This window comes from Aspergillus campestris, assembly GCF_002847485.1.
Source record: "Aspergillus campestris IBT 28561 chromosome Unknown P168scaffold_1, whole genome shotgun sequence".
Lineage (NCBI taxonomy): Eukaryota > Fungi > Ascomycota > Eurotiomycetes > Eurotiales > Aspergillaceae > Aspergillus > Aspergillus campestris.
Window position 1 is genome coordinate 3,807,761 of NW_020194336.1, and position 18,697 is coordinate 3,826,457.

Consider the following 18,697-nt stretch of genomic DNA (forward strand, 5'->3'; position numbering starts at 1 on the left):
GTCAGTCTTGCGATTACTGGCAAAGACCTGGGCTGGTCTAATAGGGGGATTCCTGTTCGGGCTTAAATGGTCTCCCTCCACGGCACTATTGGCCATTCAGGAGGCTATCCGTGTTAGAACGAACCACAGGTGGCATCTCATGGCTACTCCACTTCCACGTCGGCACGCGTCCCAAAGATCGGACTGTCTACTTGGTGGTCAATGAGGATGATACAATGAGACAAAGGTGTCATGGTAAAGATACTACTAGTATGGTACAGACCGGACATGCGTCGGTCGTCAGAGGGCATTACAGCAACAACGTCAATGAAAGTTCACAGTTCACAAGACAACGGTTGAACGGACAAGGTATCCTGGTGGCGATCCCCCGTCACGTTCACTTGGCTGTATTCTCCACGGTATGAGAGCTTTCCAGCCATGTGCCAAACTCGTCCAGGCGTTGATCCTCTTCGTCCTCCGCATCCAGACCTTTCTCGGCCAGATCTTCCAACGCCGCCCGTCGCTCATTGGTCTTCTTAAATTTCTCGCTGCCATCGGAAATGTACGCTTCAACGCGGGTACCGCCGAACCAACGGCCGTCCATGACCTAGGGAAAAGCACCGGCATTAGGTCCGGTCAAATCATCGGGGGATTAATGGGGAACACCTACCTGGACGCACCGCTTCGCCGAGTCTGCATCCTGGAAGCGGGCGATGGCCACGCCGGCCGGTTCCTTATCGTAGAGAACGACGTTGGTCACTTCGCCCAATTTCGAGCACTCCTCGCGAATATCCTCTTTGATGTCGAGGATAGCCGCCGGATCCTCCTGCCAATGGTGTCAGCTCCCGTCACGTGCCGTAACAGATTACAGAGGGGGCGCACCTCCAGTTCCTCCAAAGTAAACATATGCTTCAAAACGACAATCTTTTGGAATCTAGAATTTGTCTCCGGCAGAGCGGACGGATCGTCGTCATCCCAATCGGCGAGTTTGCTATTCCCTGCGTATTAACACACTGCGTTGGTCGGGGTTCAGCTGGTAGGACGTACCTATTGAGCCTTTGGGTCCGCTGAATGATCTTTCGCCGGTCCTTCATGCTGGCCTTGGGTGGCGCATCTTGTTGGCTCTTGAAGGAGAAATCCGCAACTTGAACCTTCATGGGGCCCTGAGGCCCTGGGACTCCTAGCCGGAAATTCGTGTCGTCCAGCATCTGTATCGCGAGGTTGACGGACTCCGGTCGGAAATACACGACGAGAGCCTCGCCCTTGAAGTTGCCCTGGTCATCCACATACATCTTGATTCGCGGACGTCCGCTGTCGATTTCTTCGGCGATGACGCCGCACTTGGAAAAGACATCGCGAAGCTCCTCGAGCTCTGTATCTAACGGGATCGAAGTCACGTAGACGGCGGTATTGACGCGCTGTTTCTTCTGCTTCTGCTCAGGGCCCTGTAAAATTCCCACTCTCATTAGCTCCTGTAGCTCACTCCCCCGGGGTCGCGAGCTCCCGTTAACAGCGAGGATTATTTAACTCACCTCATCCGAACCCGCCTGCTGCTTCCGTTTGTTCCGAAGTTGCGCAGGCGTGATCTGCTCGTCCTCGTCTACCCCGTGGACTTTGTATGCTTCTTGCTGTTTCCGAAGCAAGTCATCATCGACCTGAGGGACATCCACGGGCGCACAAGCCGCGCCAACCGAGAAATCAGTTTCACGAACCAACCAATATCCACGCACTCACGGGACTCCCCAGTATACTTCTCGACAAAGAACAAGAATCATGGTTCGCATATCACCAGTATCGTAGACACCATATGGGAATGAAAAAGCAGGAAAGGGGTTCAAGGGAGAGGAGGGGTGCAAAAACGAGTATTCAACGGCCAGAAAACGCAACAGGGACCATCCGGCTGGAAAGAAGGCGCGCACACACCGTCGGAATCCATCGTTTCAACACCGTATCGTATTCAAATTCCCGGCCGTCGTCTGTCTCTAGGATGAATTTGTCGTCTAGTTTTGAGAAGGAGATTCGGGGATCGCTGTCGAACTCGGAGGGTTCTTGGGGGAAGTTCGACGCGGGGGGCGGGGCGCCGCCCTCGGGGCTTGGGGACGCCATAAGTGTTGACTGTGGGTAGACAAGGATAAAGATCGACCTGGTTGGAGGAATGCGTAGTTATAGGAATATTTGTTGAAGAGGAGTAGTCGAGAACTTGGGTGGAAGAAAGAGACGAAATGAGATGGAGAGCTGCGGGTTGAAGATGCGGGAGACGCTAGGACTGTGAGCGGCGGAAGGGAGCTCCAGCGCAGTCTGTCATTGGCCGGGTCATTGCTTTGCGTCACGCCCTCCTCCCTATAGTCATGCTATAGCTAGGGTCAATCGATAAACTTCATACGTAATTTCTGTAACTAGTAGATGAGATATCTTTAGTGATCAGGAGGATTGTTTGAAACAACACATTATTGACATATAATCCTCAAGTAGTGAATAATCTATGGAGTAGCCATGTTGAGTGCATACTCCACCAATATGGCAGAGGTGACCTTGCGACGGTCTAGAAGAAAAACATATCATAAGACATCCAAATAATATACGTAAATCAAAATTAATAGGTAGCAATTAAATTATCTTCTGCGAAGCAGATGCTATACAGCTCAGGGACAACAATCAATGAAACGGACATTGGCCTGTTCGCGTCTTCTTCAATCCTTCCACGGCGTCATCCAGCGCCTGTCGACCCTTGCCTTCAAAGTACTTCGGTCCTACATCAGGGACATAGTAGCCTTGCGGGTAGAATTTGCTACCCTCGTCGCCAGGCAGAGGTCGACCAAGTGCCCAGGTGTACCAGGCATTTGGCCCCCAGCGGTTCCAGAAGGTCGGCTTGACATAGTAAGGGGCTCCGTCCCATTGCGTGAGGAAGTTCCGGTCATTCTCATCCGGATTCTCGGTGAACGGGCTGCTTCGCATGCAGTAGGGTCGCGGCAGTGCGAGATAGCGCAGCGCAAATCGGCGAATAGATATAAGCGAAGAAAATACCTTAGTGTAAGAGGCTCCCGGGGCATCGTACCTGGTTTATATTAGCTCATTGCTTCTTTTGGTCAATGATTCTCCTCGGGTCTTACATCATCGCCTTTCGAAGACGGTCATCCATCATGAAGGACACGAATTTTAGTCCGAGGGGATGCAGAGGCCGAGGGACCATGTACAGAAGGACTGCGGTGGTCTGATCGGCAGTCTCCCGATTGCTGACGGCCGGAACCATGCAACGGACTTCATAATCGTCACTCCAGGCCGCAATCTCTTCGAGCCACTGTAGCCCGTCCCGGAAACCCGTCTTCCCGGAGGGAAGAGCGTCGTAGCTGACTTCCAGACCGTCACCGACGCTTTTCCAGAACGTGCCGATAGCGCATTTTTCGACATCCGTCAGCTGTCGCCATTCGTACTTGTTGATGAATCGCACAGGCTGGACCGCGAAGAGGCCCAGTGTGTACAGCATATCATCATCCAGAATCTTGCCAGAGGCACGATAACTGCTGTGAACCCAGCGGGTGCGCGCGATGGAGACCAGCGCACGACTCGAGGCGGGGGAGTGGCCGGCGAATTCCTGGATCAACACGCCGGTATCGCTGTACCGCTTCAAGGAAGTCTCTGGTTTTGAGAACTGGCTCGTCTTCGTGAGAAGACCGGAGATTGTGGGTATCCCATATGTCTGAACAGACCAGTGGTTAGCGCGCTTCTTCGCACCGCATGCAAGGGAGACCACGCGGGAGGGCGTAGGAACTGACCCGGAAAAGCGCAAATTGAAGGGCTTTGGCGAACATCAAGGGAAACTCGGTTTGCAGCAACACCTTCTGAATCTCGAAGGCATCGTCGTCTGTCATGCGGGCGAAGGATTCCCGAGTTGGATAGTTGTATTTTTTATGCACCTTTCGCATGCGGCGGAATCGCAGCAACGACACCAGGACCGGGTACGCCGACACAACCGCCAGTGCACACGCGACCAGATCGCGAGAGGGAGTTTTCTCCAGGAGAACCCTGAGGTCTATCGGAACGGCGCCTTTCATGATGACTGAGATTGTACTGCCCTATTTCTTGCGTGGGACTAAATGCGCTTGACCAGAGAAAAAGGAAGAGGAAGTGTAATTCCAATTTGTTCGGGATGACAACTGGCAAGGGGCGCGGAGAATTGCCAATGCCTGCTTCAATACTATGCAATGACAAACAAACTCACGTCAGTCGACCAGAAGGACAGGGAGGGCGAAAAAATGAAGATTTCAAAGTAATCAACTTGGTCTATGCAGGCTTTATGTGCGAAGAAAAATAGAAGCTAGTGTTAGGGGAAGAAGGGACTGTTAGTGGCGTAGCTGATACTCTCCGGATCTGAAGGCCTAGTAATCCATTCCCCGCACCTTCTCGCTCTCCATCTCCATCTCTTCTCCCCTCACCGCGATTCTCGGTCCGAACCTCACTTGGCTGATCTCCCCACTGCATGGTTTCTGGGCTACTCTATCCAGACACGCAAACACCTACACCTGTCCGTCTTATGTGTGTTGGACTGATAAAATCCGACGCACCCATTCAATCCATCCAACGAACGGTATTCAACATTTACTCGAAAGAAATGGCTCGAGCGCTCGTGAACATGGATAACTACTAACCGCTTACGGTTGAAGGATTTAGTACTTGCCGACGGTGCGCGCCGATCCTGTCAACCAGACCCTTCTCTCCCAGAATCTCGAGGCTTTTTTAAGTTCTGACAACTCATAACACGAAATGTGTGGACTTGAGTCTAGACATGATAATCGCTGGTCCATGCAGTCAACGTCGCGTGGTTGATACCCATAAGCTTTAACCAGCAACGAAGACAAGAGGAGACGACAACGAAGGCATACATTAATATCTTGTTTCTTGATCGGCTCCATATGGTACAGAATTGAGTATAACTAATAAAACGTACATACAAAACGTTCGTATTCGAACATTTCGACTCCACGACGGTGGGGGGCTTCCAAATTAGCGAGCGAGCTAAAACGCCAATGGCATGATGCGAGTTACTTAATGCAAGCCAATGCAAGCCATGGCGTTTCTTAGCCCCTACCTCACGCCCCAGCTCAGATATGGCTCAGCGACCGACATATTTCATCTCTATCAGTCTGAGCGGCGGAAACGCAATACCCGTGAAGCCAATTCCGAGCCAGATTCCTAAATCACACCCCCCGGTAACCGCGCTTGCAATTGGACCGGTGTAGTACACTTGATCCTGTTGTCGACATATCAGTGACCCGCCCTTCCATGTCACATATCAAATCAGGGGACATACCATTCCGACGATCGCCCCCGCCCAGCCGATGAGAAAGGCTAGAGAGGCCGCGAAGCCCGACGGCAACCTCTTTCGGTCATTCCACGCAGACCAATCGTACCCTGTGCCGCGGTTGAACAACAGGTCCTGTTCCAGAACGATCGTGAACCAGATGATGGTCCAGTAGCAGATTAGCGGCAGGAAGTTGCTGAAGATCTCATAAAGCGAATCGCGCCCACCGATGGCACACGCGGTATAGATCACCGTGCTGAGACTTGTGAACACAGGACGAGGAACCTTCAGCCACACATCGCCCAGCATCTGAAAATTCATCGACATGGAGTAGGAGCCGGGAGCGTTGTTGGATACCACGCTCAGAGTGTTGATGAAAGCGCAGATTTTGCCAAAGGCACCGAGTCTGTCATAACCTGCCATCAACAAACTCCCCGCCGTCCCGTCATAGATGGCAGACCACTTTGGAGTGTGGGCAACGCCGGACCCGAGGCCGATGCCAAGTAGGTGAGTGAAAGTGATCGCTAAAAATGCCCCAACAGTAGTGACCATCCATGTTGTCCATCTCCCGAGGGTCGGCGGGTAGTTCACAAAATAGTCCGCGGCGACTGGCAGCCATGAAAGACTGGACGACAAACAAAGAGATACAAAAGCTAGGCGATTCCCGTTGATCTCCTGCGGTGTCCCAGCCGATGTGGTAGCAAAGTCAAACCGGGGTCCAGCTGAGCCGAGGATGATGCACAGAGTGATTAACTGCGCGATCCACGCGTATCTGGAACCGCGGGCAGTGGATGAGCATAAGTTCACAACAGTCACCAACCCGGGGAACACAATGCTCACCGTTCATAGAGCTGGAATATGCGCATGCCAAATGTGGCCAAGAGCCAGCTCGCCACGACAACAATCACTATCCCAACAACAACCGAAACCTTTCCATCCGATAGTTTGGAGAGTATCTGGCCTCCCACCATTGAGCTCATCATCCCATAGCCCAGATTGGTCAGCACATTCAATAAACAGCAGACCTTGGCGGGGTTATATCCCATGAAGTATCGGGCCACGATCTATCGAAAGCCAAATGAGCCATAAGTTTTCTGCCTGCGAAATGTAGCCGAGTGACAAGGTGGCCGAGTAAGGGAACAGATCAAACACAACGTAACGCAATAGGTGGATCATACAAGTGTCCGATTTCCACTCCGAGGCCCCCAGGTGCTCATATAGCCCACCGCCAACCCGCCTAGGAGGTTTCCAAAGACCGCGCAGAGCGCAGCGTCGGTGAAGCTTAGCTGCTTTCTAAGGGTCCCCATTGATCCGATGACGATGTTGTTCACAGCCATCCCCATACTGAGCCACATGAGGAACATATGCAGTAGAGCCGTCGAGCTGGGATCTGAGCGTTCCTCAAGTGGCACCGGCTCGATGCCGCGGGTCTCGAGACCCTTGATATTTTGGGCCCATCGCTTATATTTCGAGTTTGGGACTACCTCCACAGGCGCACGGTCTCCCAATTCCTCTGCGGTCACGCTGTGTAAAGACGCCGATCCGTGGTCTTTTTCGACATCTGCTCCCATCCTGACGTGTGCGAGGCTGATAGCCTAAAGAACGAACAGCGAGAGCCGTGGTATCGAATCCGTTTGCTAGATATAGAGATCAAGAAGGGTATATCCAGACGTAGCAAAAGATTGCGGGGAATGACTGAGTCAGACTAACGGTATATATAGGTCCAAGTAAGTCGCTGAAAGGCCAGAGAGGAATCGAGGGGAAAATTCCAGGAGAAAAGGCACTGCCGTTACTTCATGGACCTGATTTGACATCACCTTATTGTCCTCAGCGTAACACCTGCACGACCTTGGTATCGACATTCCACGGCCGATATGCACCAGACCGGACGGGGCCCTACATACGCTCCTCCTGCAACTTAAGGTACAGAGCGGGATTTCCAAATCAGAGATACATCATCTAATCTGCCCCCTTTTTTGGTGATCGCCCTGTAGGATGACGAGCAAACAGGGTCGTTGCAGAAAAAAAAGGGAAAAAAGCGCCGTGAAGAAGTACATGCTGTTGAAAAATTCCCGCACGATAACACAATCCAGCAGGAATTCAGGAATTCGATTCCCTCATACACGCTGATACAGGTGACAAAACGGTTGTTTCACGCGCCTGGTCACATACCAGTGAGTGTGCCCATATTGGTGATTTAAGCTCTCCCAGCCCCGTTGTCCGGTATGTACTGCCAGCAAGGAGACCACAGCCGACCAAACCCCGGGGAGTTGAATGATTAGACGTCAGGATGAGCTCATACTGGTCTGCTAGTTGGGAAGAATGGGGAGTTCTGATTTGTAACAGTAGTTAAATCAAAGACCCCGTATTTGGGTGGACAGGAAGTGAGCATATACTACATGAATATTTATACTTCTAAATCTCACTTCTTACAGAACAACACGTACCAATCCAGAACTAACAGACAGCCACTTCCACTTCTAGCAAGAACCTTCGGATCCCACCCTCAGGCTCGGGGTGTACTAAAAGCATACAAACATACATACATTCCTAACTCTCGCACCCACGGAGCGTGATCCTACATTGATCATTCCTGCTGATAATGGACGCACTGGCCTATGGCTCCTAGCTTGCTATTCGCTGTTTATTTCGGGGCTCATCCTGCTTGAATTTCGTCACTTAGTCAGTCATTCTCTAGAGCTGGCTACTTGTCCAGTCAGTTTAGGATGGGGCTCTTTGCCTCTTCTTCTTTTATCTTTCTCTCTCTTTTCTTCACTTCTCTTCTCTTCTTCCTTTGTTTATATCAAATAGTTTCGCGAGATAGAGAGATAGCGACTGGGCCAATGTGCAAAAGAAAAGAATGGAATGCAATAAAAACAAGAAAAAGCCCACTCACCACTCAAACCACCTAATCTCATATGACCTACCTCTAGGAACTCTCCCAGAACTATAACTATATGTGTGTGTGCATGCATGCATGCATGTGTGTGTAAATAATGAAGGTGCAAAATAGACAACGTCATTAACTATTAGGCTATCACTCCAACAACACAATCATATTATATTCAGCAGAGTATGTCTAATAGATAGCTACTGCCTACACCTATACCCATACCTATATTATGAGTATGGCTACCAACACAAAATGTACAACCAGCAGGGATCAAATGGAAGTGAGGACTGCATTGTCCCGTGTCTCTCTCACACACACACACGCAAACAGCTCCTGCCATGTGAAGGAAGGTCAGCGTTGTAGGATATACATAGTAGGTTCGGGTATGGGGTAAGGTATATATGTCGACGATATATAGTGGATAGGGTGACGGACTTGCATACGAGTATGTACCTTATCCTTGTTTCAAGTCCCATGAAAGTCATTTCATTATTCGTGGAAGTAGAAGACCTTTTCAAAGGTGTTGTTGGTGTGTGCCCTATATTGGCATATTTTTATCTTGACCATTTGACCCTGCAAGAAAGAAAGAAAGAAAGAAAGAAACCAATTTGGCGAGTGAGATGTTCTCAATATCCAACACCCGAAAGGCAGCCCAAACCCAGAACCAAGAAGTATACCGGATGGTCCTAGGACAGAGAGCTTCAAGAGCGTCTGATATGGTATATTATTGTGAGACGACAGCCTCAACCACTGAATGCTTAATTCAGCCATGCTAGCAGCCCTTCCTTCTTATATACCTAGTTATAGTTATAGTCACTGTTGCGTGTAAAACCCGCAGACCAGTGAATATTTCTATAAGACTTAGATCTATCTATCCTATTTCCCCTTCTGTAAGCCCTACCAGGTTCCCCAGTGGGTACTGAGTAGTACCCATCAGCAATTGCATCCAACCCTATACTTACGAGACACCCTCAAGAGAACAAAGAAAAAAAAGAATCCCGTGAAGGTCTATATATTTATGCTGACTCGTTGCCCGTGAACTGTCCAAGGCCCAAGGACCGTGTTCTGGGCACAATTTGGTTTGACAGACCATATCATATTTAGATATAAGCGGTACAGCCAATAGCTGGAAGGCCTCGGGTCTATTCAGATGGAGGGGGAACTGTGAGCTAGTATATGTTGTTAGCATTTCTTTTATTTTGACCTTCACCCACCCCCCCAAAAAAAAACACCAATTAGCGAGTGCATGGTCTTGACATACTACATGTATAAGAGATGTAAGCGCTATTCTAGTGACAGGAGTGATGGACACGTGCCCTACTAGATATAATCTCTCTGACTATAAGATATCTCATCTCTTGAGTACCTGACTACGTAGTGCACTCATCATCATAATGGGTATCTTTCTATCTATCAGTCAGTGATAGTCATGTAACAGCCATAGTAGTAGTAATAGCAATAGCAGTAGCAACAGTACCAGTAATGACAATAATACTATTAGAATAACAATACAAATCGCACAAACCCCATAAGAATAAAACAAGTGGACTGACTGACTGACTGACTGCGGTCACATATGTATGTACCTACCTACCTACCTATGTACCTACCTATTTACTGAGGACAGGAACAACATCAGTCCATCACAATTACACGGAGGAAAAGAAAAAAGACGCAAAAAAAGGAAAGAAAAGCTCACTCAACCACCTTTGCCTACCCCCAACCCTAACTAACATCCATCAAATGAAATGACTTATTGTATAGGGTGGGGAACGATACTAGGCCAAGGGAAGAAAGAGATAGAGATAGAGATAGATAAAGACAGTGCAGGAAAGAAAAAAGATAGCCCCTCTTGCTCCAGGTCCAAACCAAACCCTATGCGAGAGGGGTATGTCTATTGAACAGAAAGATAAAGTAAAAGATATGAAACCTTCTTTTCGTTTTTCCGACCACGTACGCCCAAAGAAAGTATTAATAACGATAAGAAATAAGAAACACGTATCAACACGGAGAACTAAGATAAGATGAATAGGAGGGCGACGGGGTTTGAAAAGTTAGGAGAATACAAAGTAAGCCCATTAAGGAGGGTGAGAGGGTGAATCATGAACAGAAAGAAAGGAAGAAAGAGAAGATAAAATAAACAGAGTAAGATATTAAAAGCAACGTAAAAGGGAACACGGAATTAAGAAGTCTATGGACGAATCTGGGGCTTCATTTGTGGTGGGTTGGAGGAAGGAAAGTGGGCTGGAGGAAGAAGAAAAAGACAGGGTATCATGTACACAGAAAAGGTATGTATGTATGGAGTCCGAGGCTAAGCCTGGCTATGGCTCTGGCTCGATCGAGATCGTCTGGACGTCGATCGTGCACTGCGGTGAGAGGGCGCGCGTGCTGGCGGAGCGTGCTCAAAGAAAGGGAGAAGGTCGGGGTTCTGGCTGGGAGGTGTCTTCGACGAAGACAGGTACTCTCCCACGACGTTATCGTCGGCCGCGGTTTCCGGGTGGATCTCGATGCCAGGCTGACTGCTCAGCCCGCCGTGAGGGCTCGTGGTGAAGGCAAATGTATCGCCATTGCTGGGCCCCCGTTCGATCGGCGACCAGCCTGCAATACTTCCGGCCACCACGCCTGCCATGGCGGCGGCGGGCCCGAACGCGGAGTTGGACCGAGACCGGGTCTGCTTGCGCGACCGTGACTCCGGTGTCGAGGGCGGCGGCGTGCCTGCGCTTTCGTTGACTGGGGTTCCTGGGGCTGAGTTCTCTCGTGACCGGGAGCCACTCCGAGATCTCGGGAGTAGCTGCTGCGGGTGTTGCAGTTTGTGCTTTAGGTGCTTCAGCCGTCCGCCGCGGAGGGTCTTGATGAACTTCAGTTGATCCCGAATCTCCTCCAAGGCGGGGTTCCACTCGTATCGACGGTCTTCGTCCGACACCAGAAGCTCCGGCCCCTTCTTGCGGTGCCAGAAGGTGGGGATGAGCTTCGCAACAAGTTCGTCGGGAATCAATCGGATAATGATTCCAACCGGGAGGGAGAGCACGCCCAGAACCAGAGAAACACCCCATTGAGGACCGTTGAGGGGCGTGACTGAGAACGCCTTTCCACCGACGAAGATGATCAGCACTTGGCCGCCGACAATGATAAACTGGATTCCAATAAACCATCTGTTGCGGAACACCCCTTCAAAGATGTTTAGATTATTATCGATGCGGCGGGAGCTAGTCATAGTTAGTTAGTCCGCATGGAGGGGTAGCTAGGGTTTCGTCACGTACTTCCACTGGTTGAAGATCTGCATCCAAACAAAGGTGTTGAATACGACAGTCTTCAGCCATATGTCTTCGTACCCGGTGATAGAAGTTCCAGCAAAGTTCAAAATAAGCGTAACAACTAGTTGAAAGATACTCTGTCCGATGATCATCTTCCACATGGTAAAGGTGATCAGAGGGGCCGACTTCGGTTCCGGTCTGCGGTTGAGGATTTCAGGCGAAGGCGGGTCCGTTGCTATTGGGATGATTAGCTGCCAGGACTAGGGCCGTCGTGTCCATGAGTTCACATACCTAATGCAAGTGCAGCGAAAGTGTCCATGATGAGGTTGACCCACAGCAGTTGGACAGCCGTGAGGACAGATTCCTCGGAATTACTAGCCACTGCAGAGACGAATGTGAGAAGAACGGCCGTGATGTTGACCGTGATTTGGAACTAGACGATTGATCAGCATCGAGCCAGCGGCGTGCGTGCGACATCCTTCGTACCTGCAAGAACTTCTTCACGGCGTCGTTGACGGTTCGACCCCAGGCCATAGCTTTGACAATGGAAGCAAAGTTGTCATCCATCAGAATGATGTCGGAAGCCTCCTTCGCGACTTCAGTGCCTGTGATACCCATCGAGAATCCAACGTCGGCGGTCTTGAGCGCCTGAGCATCGTTGGTCCCGTCGCCGGTGACCGCCACCGTTTCGCCCAGCTTCTTGAGCTGCGTGACCAGGATCTTCTTGTCATCCGGGCTGGATCGGGCCAAGACTTGGAGACGCGGGATGATCTGCGTCATCTGGCGGCTACTCAGCTTGCGGAACTTGGGGCCCTCGATGGCAATACCGCCGGGGGTGAAGATCCCGCACTCCTGGGCAATGGCTTTGGCGGTCATGATGTTGTCGCCGGTGACCATGCGCACGAACACGCCGGCGCGCTGGCACAGTTTGACGGATTCCGTCACGCCTGCCCGGAGAGGATCCTGGATGCCAAATACCCCGAACATGACCATATCTTTGAAGATCGCATCGAATACGGCCAGAGAACGGTCGTCCTCCTGCGTGGGGGCCCCGCGAGGGGGCCACTGTTCGAAGTCGCGATACACGAGACCGATCGTCCGCAGCGAATTGGACGCGTAGTGGTTGATGATCCCGTCCATGGCGGACCGGTCGGTATCCGACAACGGTCTTTCCGAGAGGTCCTTGGTGGGATCGCAAATGATGCGCGTTGACTTGGCCGCCAGGATTTCGGACGCACCCTTGACGAGCATGCGGTATTTCCCATTGCTGAGCTTGATCACGCAAGCCATACACTTTCGACCCGAATCGAAGGGGAACATCTGGGCGACCTCCTCGTTGGCGCGAGCCTCCCCGAGCGAACCGAGACCGAGGTACGTTCGTGCAAACCCCAGCAGGGCGGTTTCGGTCTTGGATCCGACAAACGCCATGGCGCCATCCTGCTCCCCTTCGAATGCGGTAGAGTTGATCACGATCGATTTCAGCAGCAGGTCCTTGGCCGGTCCCGCAAGGCCTCTGGCGAACTCCGACGGAGAGGCCGTGGTTCCCTCGGGCTCGCCTTGTCCATCATCGGCATGGGCATCCCCGTTCCCATTTGGGGTCGGAGACGCGGTGGGGGATTTGCCTCCGAAGTGAAAGGTCGTGCCCAGGGTCGCCGCGACCGCCGTCATCTTGTTCTCCGTCAGCGTGCCCGTTTTGTCGGAACAGATGGTAGTGGCGTTGCCCATCGTTTCGCACGCGCGCAGCAGTCGCACCAGGTTGTTGTCTTTGAGCATCCGCGTGGTGGCGAACGCCAGCGCTAACGTCACCGCCAACGGCAAACCCTCCGGGACCGCCACGACGATGATGGTGACCGCGACAATGAAGATTTGCAGAAACGCCTGACCTTTGTCATCGGCAGTGGGGATATCTTTCATGGTCGCGAGGAACTTGATGAAGAGCACGACAAACAACAGCAGACCGGCAGACAGACCGAGTTTCGCAATGTACTCGGCGAGCATATTTAGCTTGGTCTGGAGCGGGGTCGTCTGGCCCTCGTCCTGGAGAGACATCATGGTCTTTCCATAGGTCGAATGCACACCGACCGCGGTCACCAGGAACGTGCCCACACCCTCGGACACTTTGGCACCGGATACAATGAACGGATCGTGCTTCCCGAGGCCCTCGTGGCGATCGATGATGCGGTAGACTTCTCCGCCCGCGGTCTTGCGTAGGACGTCCGACTCGCCCGTGGCCGACGACTCGTCGCATTTGACATTGTGGCCTTCGATGAAGATACCATCCACGGGGACGAGGTCACCGGGCTCGAGGTGCATGACGTCGCCGACCAAGACGTCCTGGATGGAGATCTCGGAGGTCTTCCCGGACCGGACCACCTTCACCGTCCGGTCCTCTTTCTTCTTGTTCAGTTTCACAAATTGGCGCTCCTTCTGCCAGTCGTTGGCGGCACCCACGATCACCACGATGACGATGGCCACGATGATGGCCACGCCCTCCACCCATTGCACCCGCGCTTCTCCACCCTTGGCCGTGACCGATTGGTAAATTCCCAGCGCGAGCGAGATGATGGCCGCAATCGTCAACAGGATGAGGACCTTGTCATTGTACGCGATCCATGCCAACTCGAAGATGGACTTGGATTTCTTCTCGGGCAGCTTGTTTTCACCGTAGATGCGACGTCGATCGGTAAAGGCGTTCTCGGCGCGTTTCGCGGGAGTCGTGTCGGATCGGGTCGGGGGCCGTGGCGGATCCGACTTGGGCGGCGAGTTGGGCCCGGAGGCCTGAGAGAGCGCGTCATCAAAGCTCACCGCCCCGTCCAACCCGGTTTCATCCCAGCTCAGGCCACTGCGGAGGCTGGTGCGGAGTCCCTTCTCGAGTCCGCGGATGCCTCCCAGCGCGTGGAAGGCGCTGAAGTTCTTGGGGTTCAGGAGCTTGTTCAGCTGACCGGGCGAAAAGGCAAACCGGTTGTCCTCGACCTCGAACTCGGCTTCTCGCCCCGGGTCCGGGGTGAGGGCTTCTTCGTCACTGACCAGCGCATCCTTGCCCAAGTCAGCGTGCGATCCTTGCGAGGCGGGGTTGACGTAGGTGTCGCCGCCGTAAGAGCTCGAGGATGGGGTGGTGCCGTCGGACTCCAACGAATTGCCGCGCGATCTCGCGCCGGGGACGGCCAGGTAGTTGGAATTGGTCGTGGGCTCGTTCATCTTCGACGTGGGCGAGGAGACGTTGTGCGGGGAGGTCGGTCTGCTTTCGTGGTCGCGCGGCTCGGACGAAGTGAAGGAGCGGATGGAGGCCTGCGAACGGCCGTCCGAGGGCGAAACACTCCCGCCGTTTAGCAGGGCACTCGTATCATTCGCGTCGGCACTGTCGGAGGTCTGCAATGATGGGCGGGAGACGACTTGGGGCGGGTGCTCATTCTGATCGGAGGTGGTCACGGCGGAGGTGTCGATGGTGATCGTTGGGGCCCGTTCCCGTCGGAGAGGAGTGGTGGGAGAGGCCGGGTGCACGGAATTCGTCCCATCGGATCTGGAATCCGACATGATCGTCCAAGGGATAGAATGATCCCGGGGGGGGGGGGGGGGGGGGGGGAAAGGTGGGTCTAGCGAGGGCGGAGAAGAAAGGAGGAGGAAGGGATATGGATATCAATAAGAATGTAGCCCCGGAAGGAGCAGGTCAAGTACACCTTGCCGCTTTATCAAATCGAGAGGCGGGGTGGGGGGATAAAGGGAAGGGCCACAGCGATCATTCCAGAGCAAACGGCGACGATGCACGATTGGGAGGAATGTCGCGCTCGATATCCTGTACAGTCTCTTGTGAGGATTAGATCACCAAACTTCCTGTCCATGAAGAAGCGTTTAGCGGAGACACGCGCGAGGTTGGCGGAGAATGAAAAGGCCCCATCGATGGGAGCGAGTGCCGTCCAGGTCGGTGTTTTTATTTATCAGACGTCACCAAATGCAGAGCGTCTGAGATCGCCGGGTCGAATTGGGGCCGGGGAAGGGAAAATGATTGAGAAATGCTCCAGGGACCCTGAGTCGATGCAACGGAGGAAACCAGCTACAAGGACGCGGTTCCGGTCCGCGTGAGGAGAGAGTGGTACGGCCAACGGTGATGATGCCAATTCTGGGACACGAGGCACCTAAAACATGTTAGCCCTGACGGCGATGATTGGAAGTCGAAGGAAGTCTCGAGAGGGAAGATGACGATCTCTCCATGGCAAGTGGAGTGAGGCATGTATGAAGCGTGAGGGAGAACAGAAGAGGACCAACTCACCCAATCATATGACTTGTTCCATACGGACTGAGGGGGAATCGATTGGGGGGAATAAGGGAGGGGAAGAGAAGAGAGAAGAGAGAGAGAGAGAGTGTGTGCAAGAGTGAAGGTTACTCGGACAGGAAGATAGTCTAAGTTGAAGATCTCGTCCCATTCACGAGTCCCCGGACTAGTGGGTGGAAGTTCTTTAGTCTTCCCGTTTCTGCCGTAGTCGGTAATTTATGACGGTTGCGTCTGTATTATTGATACCGACATACCAGGTCCTCTGTCTGGTCTAGAGAATATATAATATATAGAATCCACGGGTAATTCCAATCCAATCCAAATCAAACCATTCACAGCCGCAGTTGATGTACCACGTTGAGTATCACCGATTGCCTGCGGGGGGTGGAAAGAGCTGCAAGGTCTCCTTGCAGACCATACCAGGAATCGGTATGGATGATACACCGAAGCGTTATGGAACGTTCCATGGATTATAGCTCTGATCTAGTACGGAGTATACAAAGGGAAAGGAGTGTCTACAGATTCATGTCTGTCTGGTGTAAGTGTTATAATGATTCTATTCTATAAATTTATATTGATTTATGAGTATTTATCTTACTGTTTTATATTATACTATTATACCATCTGGTGTGCTTCCAGGGTTGACATGGAGCTGGACCTGCAGAGCTCGGAGATGCTGCAACCTCACTCGTCATTCCCGCTTTGCACTGCCTCCTTCTGGACCCGTCACTAACCCTCCTTTTTGGCTTCCTGTTAGGATTGAGATTTTTTTTTCAATAATATTTCTCAATATTGTTCAAGATGTCAATCCAGTTTTGCCTCTTGTTGGTCACGCCCAGTGAAACCAGTTAATATCAAAAAACCTGGAAAAGGTAAGTCTACGTAATGGCCAGCTAATGGGAAGAAATCTTCCCTGTTTTCTTCACCAACCCTATAATTCCGTGTCGTCCCCAAGTGACGCCCAAACACGCAAACAGGCTCAACAAACTCTAGTACCCAATCCAGGGCTCTCGGCCTCTCTTTGGGTATCGATGCCCTGAAAGCAACCCAGCTGTCAACTCGGGAGAATGAACCTTGAACCTCGTAAACACTTCATCTCTCCAACTATAAATCCTACCAATCGCTTCTGCAGTCCAATGAAGAACGGTCAAGTGGATATCTCGACCAAAAGAGAAAGAGACTAGGACAGGGTTGTTATGCATGGAGGGACAGACTTATGTAAATTGCGATCCCCGAATGACTTGGCAAAGGGGCGGTGCTCCATCCGGTTTTGGCTTTGGGGTCTGGCCGTTATTCATCTATTCATCCATTTGACTGGAAGACCATATGGAAGATGGACGGAGAATCGGACATCCCCCGTCTATACTGCCACTTAGAATAAGCCAATGTCTCATATAGTGTACTCTATACCGGAGTAAAGTGTGAGGACAATCCAGAACCATGCAGTCTTCAGTAATTAATATCGGATGTACCGTCCCCACTGATCATCGTTTTTTTAATTTCTAGTTGTTTATATTTCCTGCGCCATATACAAGTCCATCCTGTACCATGTGCGTGACCTCACCTCATGCGCTGTGGCTTACTTCTGCTACCGGTCACAACATCAATAATTAATATCACATTTCATCTTCACTTACAGACGCAGGGACTACCATCCTCCTACCTATGAATACAAAAAAAAGGGAAAAAGGAATAAAGATCCTAGGTAGATCATCTGTCGCCATCCGAGCAAAACACTCCCTCCAACGCAGCGTGTAACAACCCTAACCCTACTCACCATGGATCCTCCCAATACAGTGGCACGACCCTCCAGACACAACTGGTATCTACCCAACAAAGCAGTGTGAGTAACGGTGGCTGGACCAATGCTCCCAACGGGAGAGCTGAGCTCCAGTCAGCGTTGGCGTCCAAGCCAAGCGGTCAACCAGACCAAGACGGACAGCTCACAAGGGGAGCATCCTCTATCACGAATATGAAGTGTTCGTATATGGATGAGTAGAATGCGCTCACCGACTCAACCCGTACGCCTCGCTCGCCACTTGTGATGATACAGTGTATACGGGAGTAATTGATTGATACATCGTCATGGCCTGATCGATTAATCGAAAGGTCATCAAGCAATGCAGTACCAGTCATCATGCCACAATTTGCCTAGACTAGACAACTGCCCGGCTCACTACGGATGCGTTCTATACATCTGTCTACCTTTTCTAGGAACTTATTGAATGGGTTCAACTATTCCTATTATCTATGAACTCTGTCATTGAGATGATATATTGTGATTCTCGATCATAGATAAACCCTACTACCTCTACTCCGTACTCTGTACCTACTACCTACCTACCAGCCACAAATAGTATATATACAACAAAACCAAACTAATATCATAGTACCCAATACCATAAAGAAGTCCCTACCTCGGTATTGTACCTTCCAGCCAGCCAACCCGCCACCCAGCCAGCCATCTCGAATGCCCAGGTACCTACTCACCTACCAACCTTAGGTATTAAGTTATGCCACGCCAATAATCCCTCCACTACCAAGACTAGTCCCCGTAACCCGTCAGTCTATTGAACACTGCCACCTTCTCCTTCTCTCATCTCCTGGCTGTTTGGCTGATACTGTCTAACTTGCCACACGATCATCCATATCCATGTTTTTCTCAAGGGAGGGATTATTCGGTTACTCCTCGCGTATTAATGCTCGTATTTATATACGTATACTACACCGTATATACCTATGTAAGTACGACTACACAGTGGCGAGATAAAATCTGCAAGATCCTATTCTAATGATATTGATAATCCATTGTTTGTCAATGCGTGGAGGTCTCAAACGCCCCCTGCCCTTTCCTTCCCTTTCTTCTCCCCAGTAAATAAATCAACTAATACTATCGATATTATCGCGTCCAAACCAGATAGGTATGCGGGCGTGTTTTGATGGTGCCGGGGATAGAAACATGGCAATCCATCAAAACAGACAATAGATAATAACAGACAAGG

General features: G+C 51.3%; 4 protein-coding genes across 4 annotated transcripts; all 4 read right to left on the bottom strand.

Annotated features, from left to right (window-relative positions):
- Nucleotides 1–213: 213 nt before the first annotated feature.
- Nucleotides 214–2,212, bottom strand: P168DRAFT_287099 (U2 snRNP complex subunit CUS2). Its single transcript, XM_024836504.1, has 6 exons — nt 1,903–2,212; nt 1,512–1,634; nt 1,027–1,424; nt 862–970; nt 650–805; nt 214–586 (listed from the first exon to the last, which is right to left on the bottom strand). Exons 1-6 carry the CDS (start codon nt 2,083–2,085, stop codon nt 377–379), a joined length of 1,179 nt encoding a protein of 392 aa, XP_024697627.1. The 5' UTR covers nt 2,086–2,212; the 3' UTR covers nt 214–376.
- A 367-nt stretch (nt 2,213–2,579) lies between these two features.
- P168DRAFT_263416 (uncharacterized protein) lies at nt 2,580–4,310 on the bottom strand. The gene is made up of 3 exons (XM_024834799.1): nt 3,753–4,310; nt 3,090–3,676; nt 2,580–3,034 (listed from the first exon to the last, which is right to left on the bottom strand). The coding sequence occupies exons 1-3, from the start codon at nt 4,029–4,031 to the stop codon at nt 2,635–2,637; spliced, it is 1,266 nt and encodes a 421-aa protein (XP_024697628.1). The 5' UTR covers nt 4,032–4,310; the 3' UTR covers nt 2,580–2,634.
- Nucleotides 4,311–4,640: 330 nt separating this feature from the next.
- P168DRAFT_324069 (putative purine-cytosine permease) lies at nt 4,641–6,849 on the bottom strand (the record flags this gene model as incomplete). Its single annotated transcript, XM_024840778.1, has 4 exons — nt 4,641–5,227; nt 5,288–6,050; nt 6,119–6,342; nt 6,457–6,849. The coding sequence occupies 4 exons, from the start codon at nt 6,847–6,849 to the stop codon at nt 5,090–5,092; spliced, it is 1,518 nt and encodes a 505-aa protein (XP_024697629.1). The 3' UTR covers nt 4,641–5,089.
- A 3,633-nt stretch (nt 6,850–10,482) lies between these two features.
- On the bottom strand, nt 10,483–14,959 carry pmcA (putative P-type calcium ATPase; the record flags this gene model as incomplete). Its single annotated transcript, XM_024833181.1, has 4 exons — nt 10,483–11,377; nt 11,432–11,660; nt 11,717–11,858; nt 11,912–14,959. 4 exons carry the CDS (start codon nt 14,957–14,959, stop codon nt 10,483–10,485), a joined length of 4,314 nt encoding a protein of 1,437 aa, XP_024697630.1.
- Nucleotides 14,960–18,697: the final 3,738 nt, after the last annotated feature.

Excerpts from the sequence above, each read along its gene's own strand:
- P168DRAFT_287099 (XM_024836504.1), bottom strand. The coding sequence starts at position 2,085 with ATGGCGTCCCCAAGCCCCGAGGGCGGCGCCCCGCCCCCCGCGTCGAAC. Across the intron at positions 806-861 it reads TTACTTTGGAGGAACTGGAG|GAGGATCCGGCGGCTATCCT; the intron begins GTGCGCCCCCTC and ends CACCATTGGCAG. Across the intron at positions 587-649 it reads CGGCGAAGCGGTGCGTCCAG|GTCATGGACGGCCGTTGGTT; the intron begins GTAGGTGTTCCC and ends GCTTTTCCCTAG.
- P168DRAFT_263416 (XM_024834799.1), bottom strand. The coding sequence starts at position 4,031 with ATGAAAGGCGCCGTTCCGATAGACCTCAGGGTTCTCCTGGAGAAAACT. Across the intron at positions 3,677-3,752 it reads TTCAATTTGCGCTTTTCCGG|ACATATGGGATACCCACAAT; the intron begins GTCAGTTCCTAC and ends TGGTCTGTTCAG. Across the intron at positions 3,035-3,089 it reads CGTCTTCGAAAGGCGATGAT|GTACGATGCCCCGGGAGCCT; the intron begins GTAAGACCCGAG and ends AATATAAACCAG.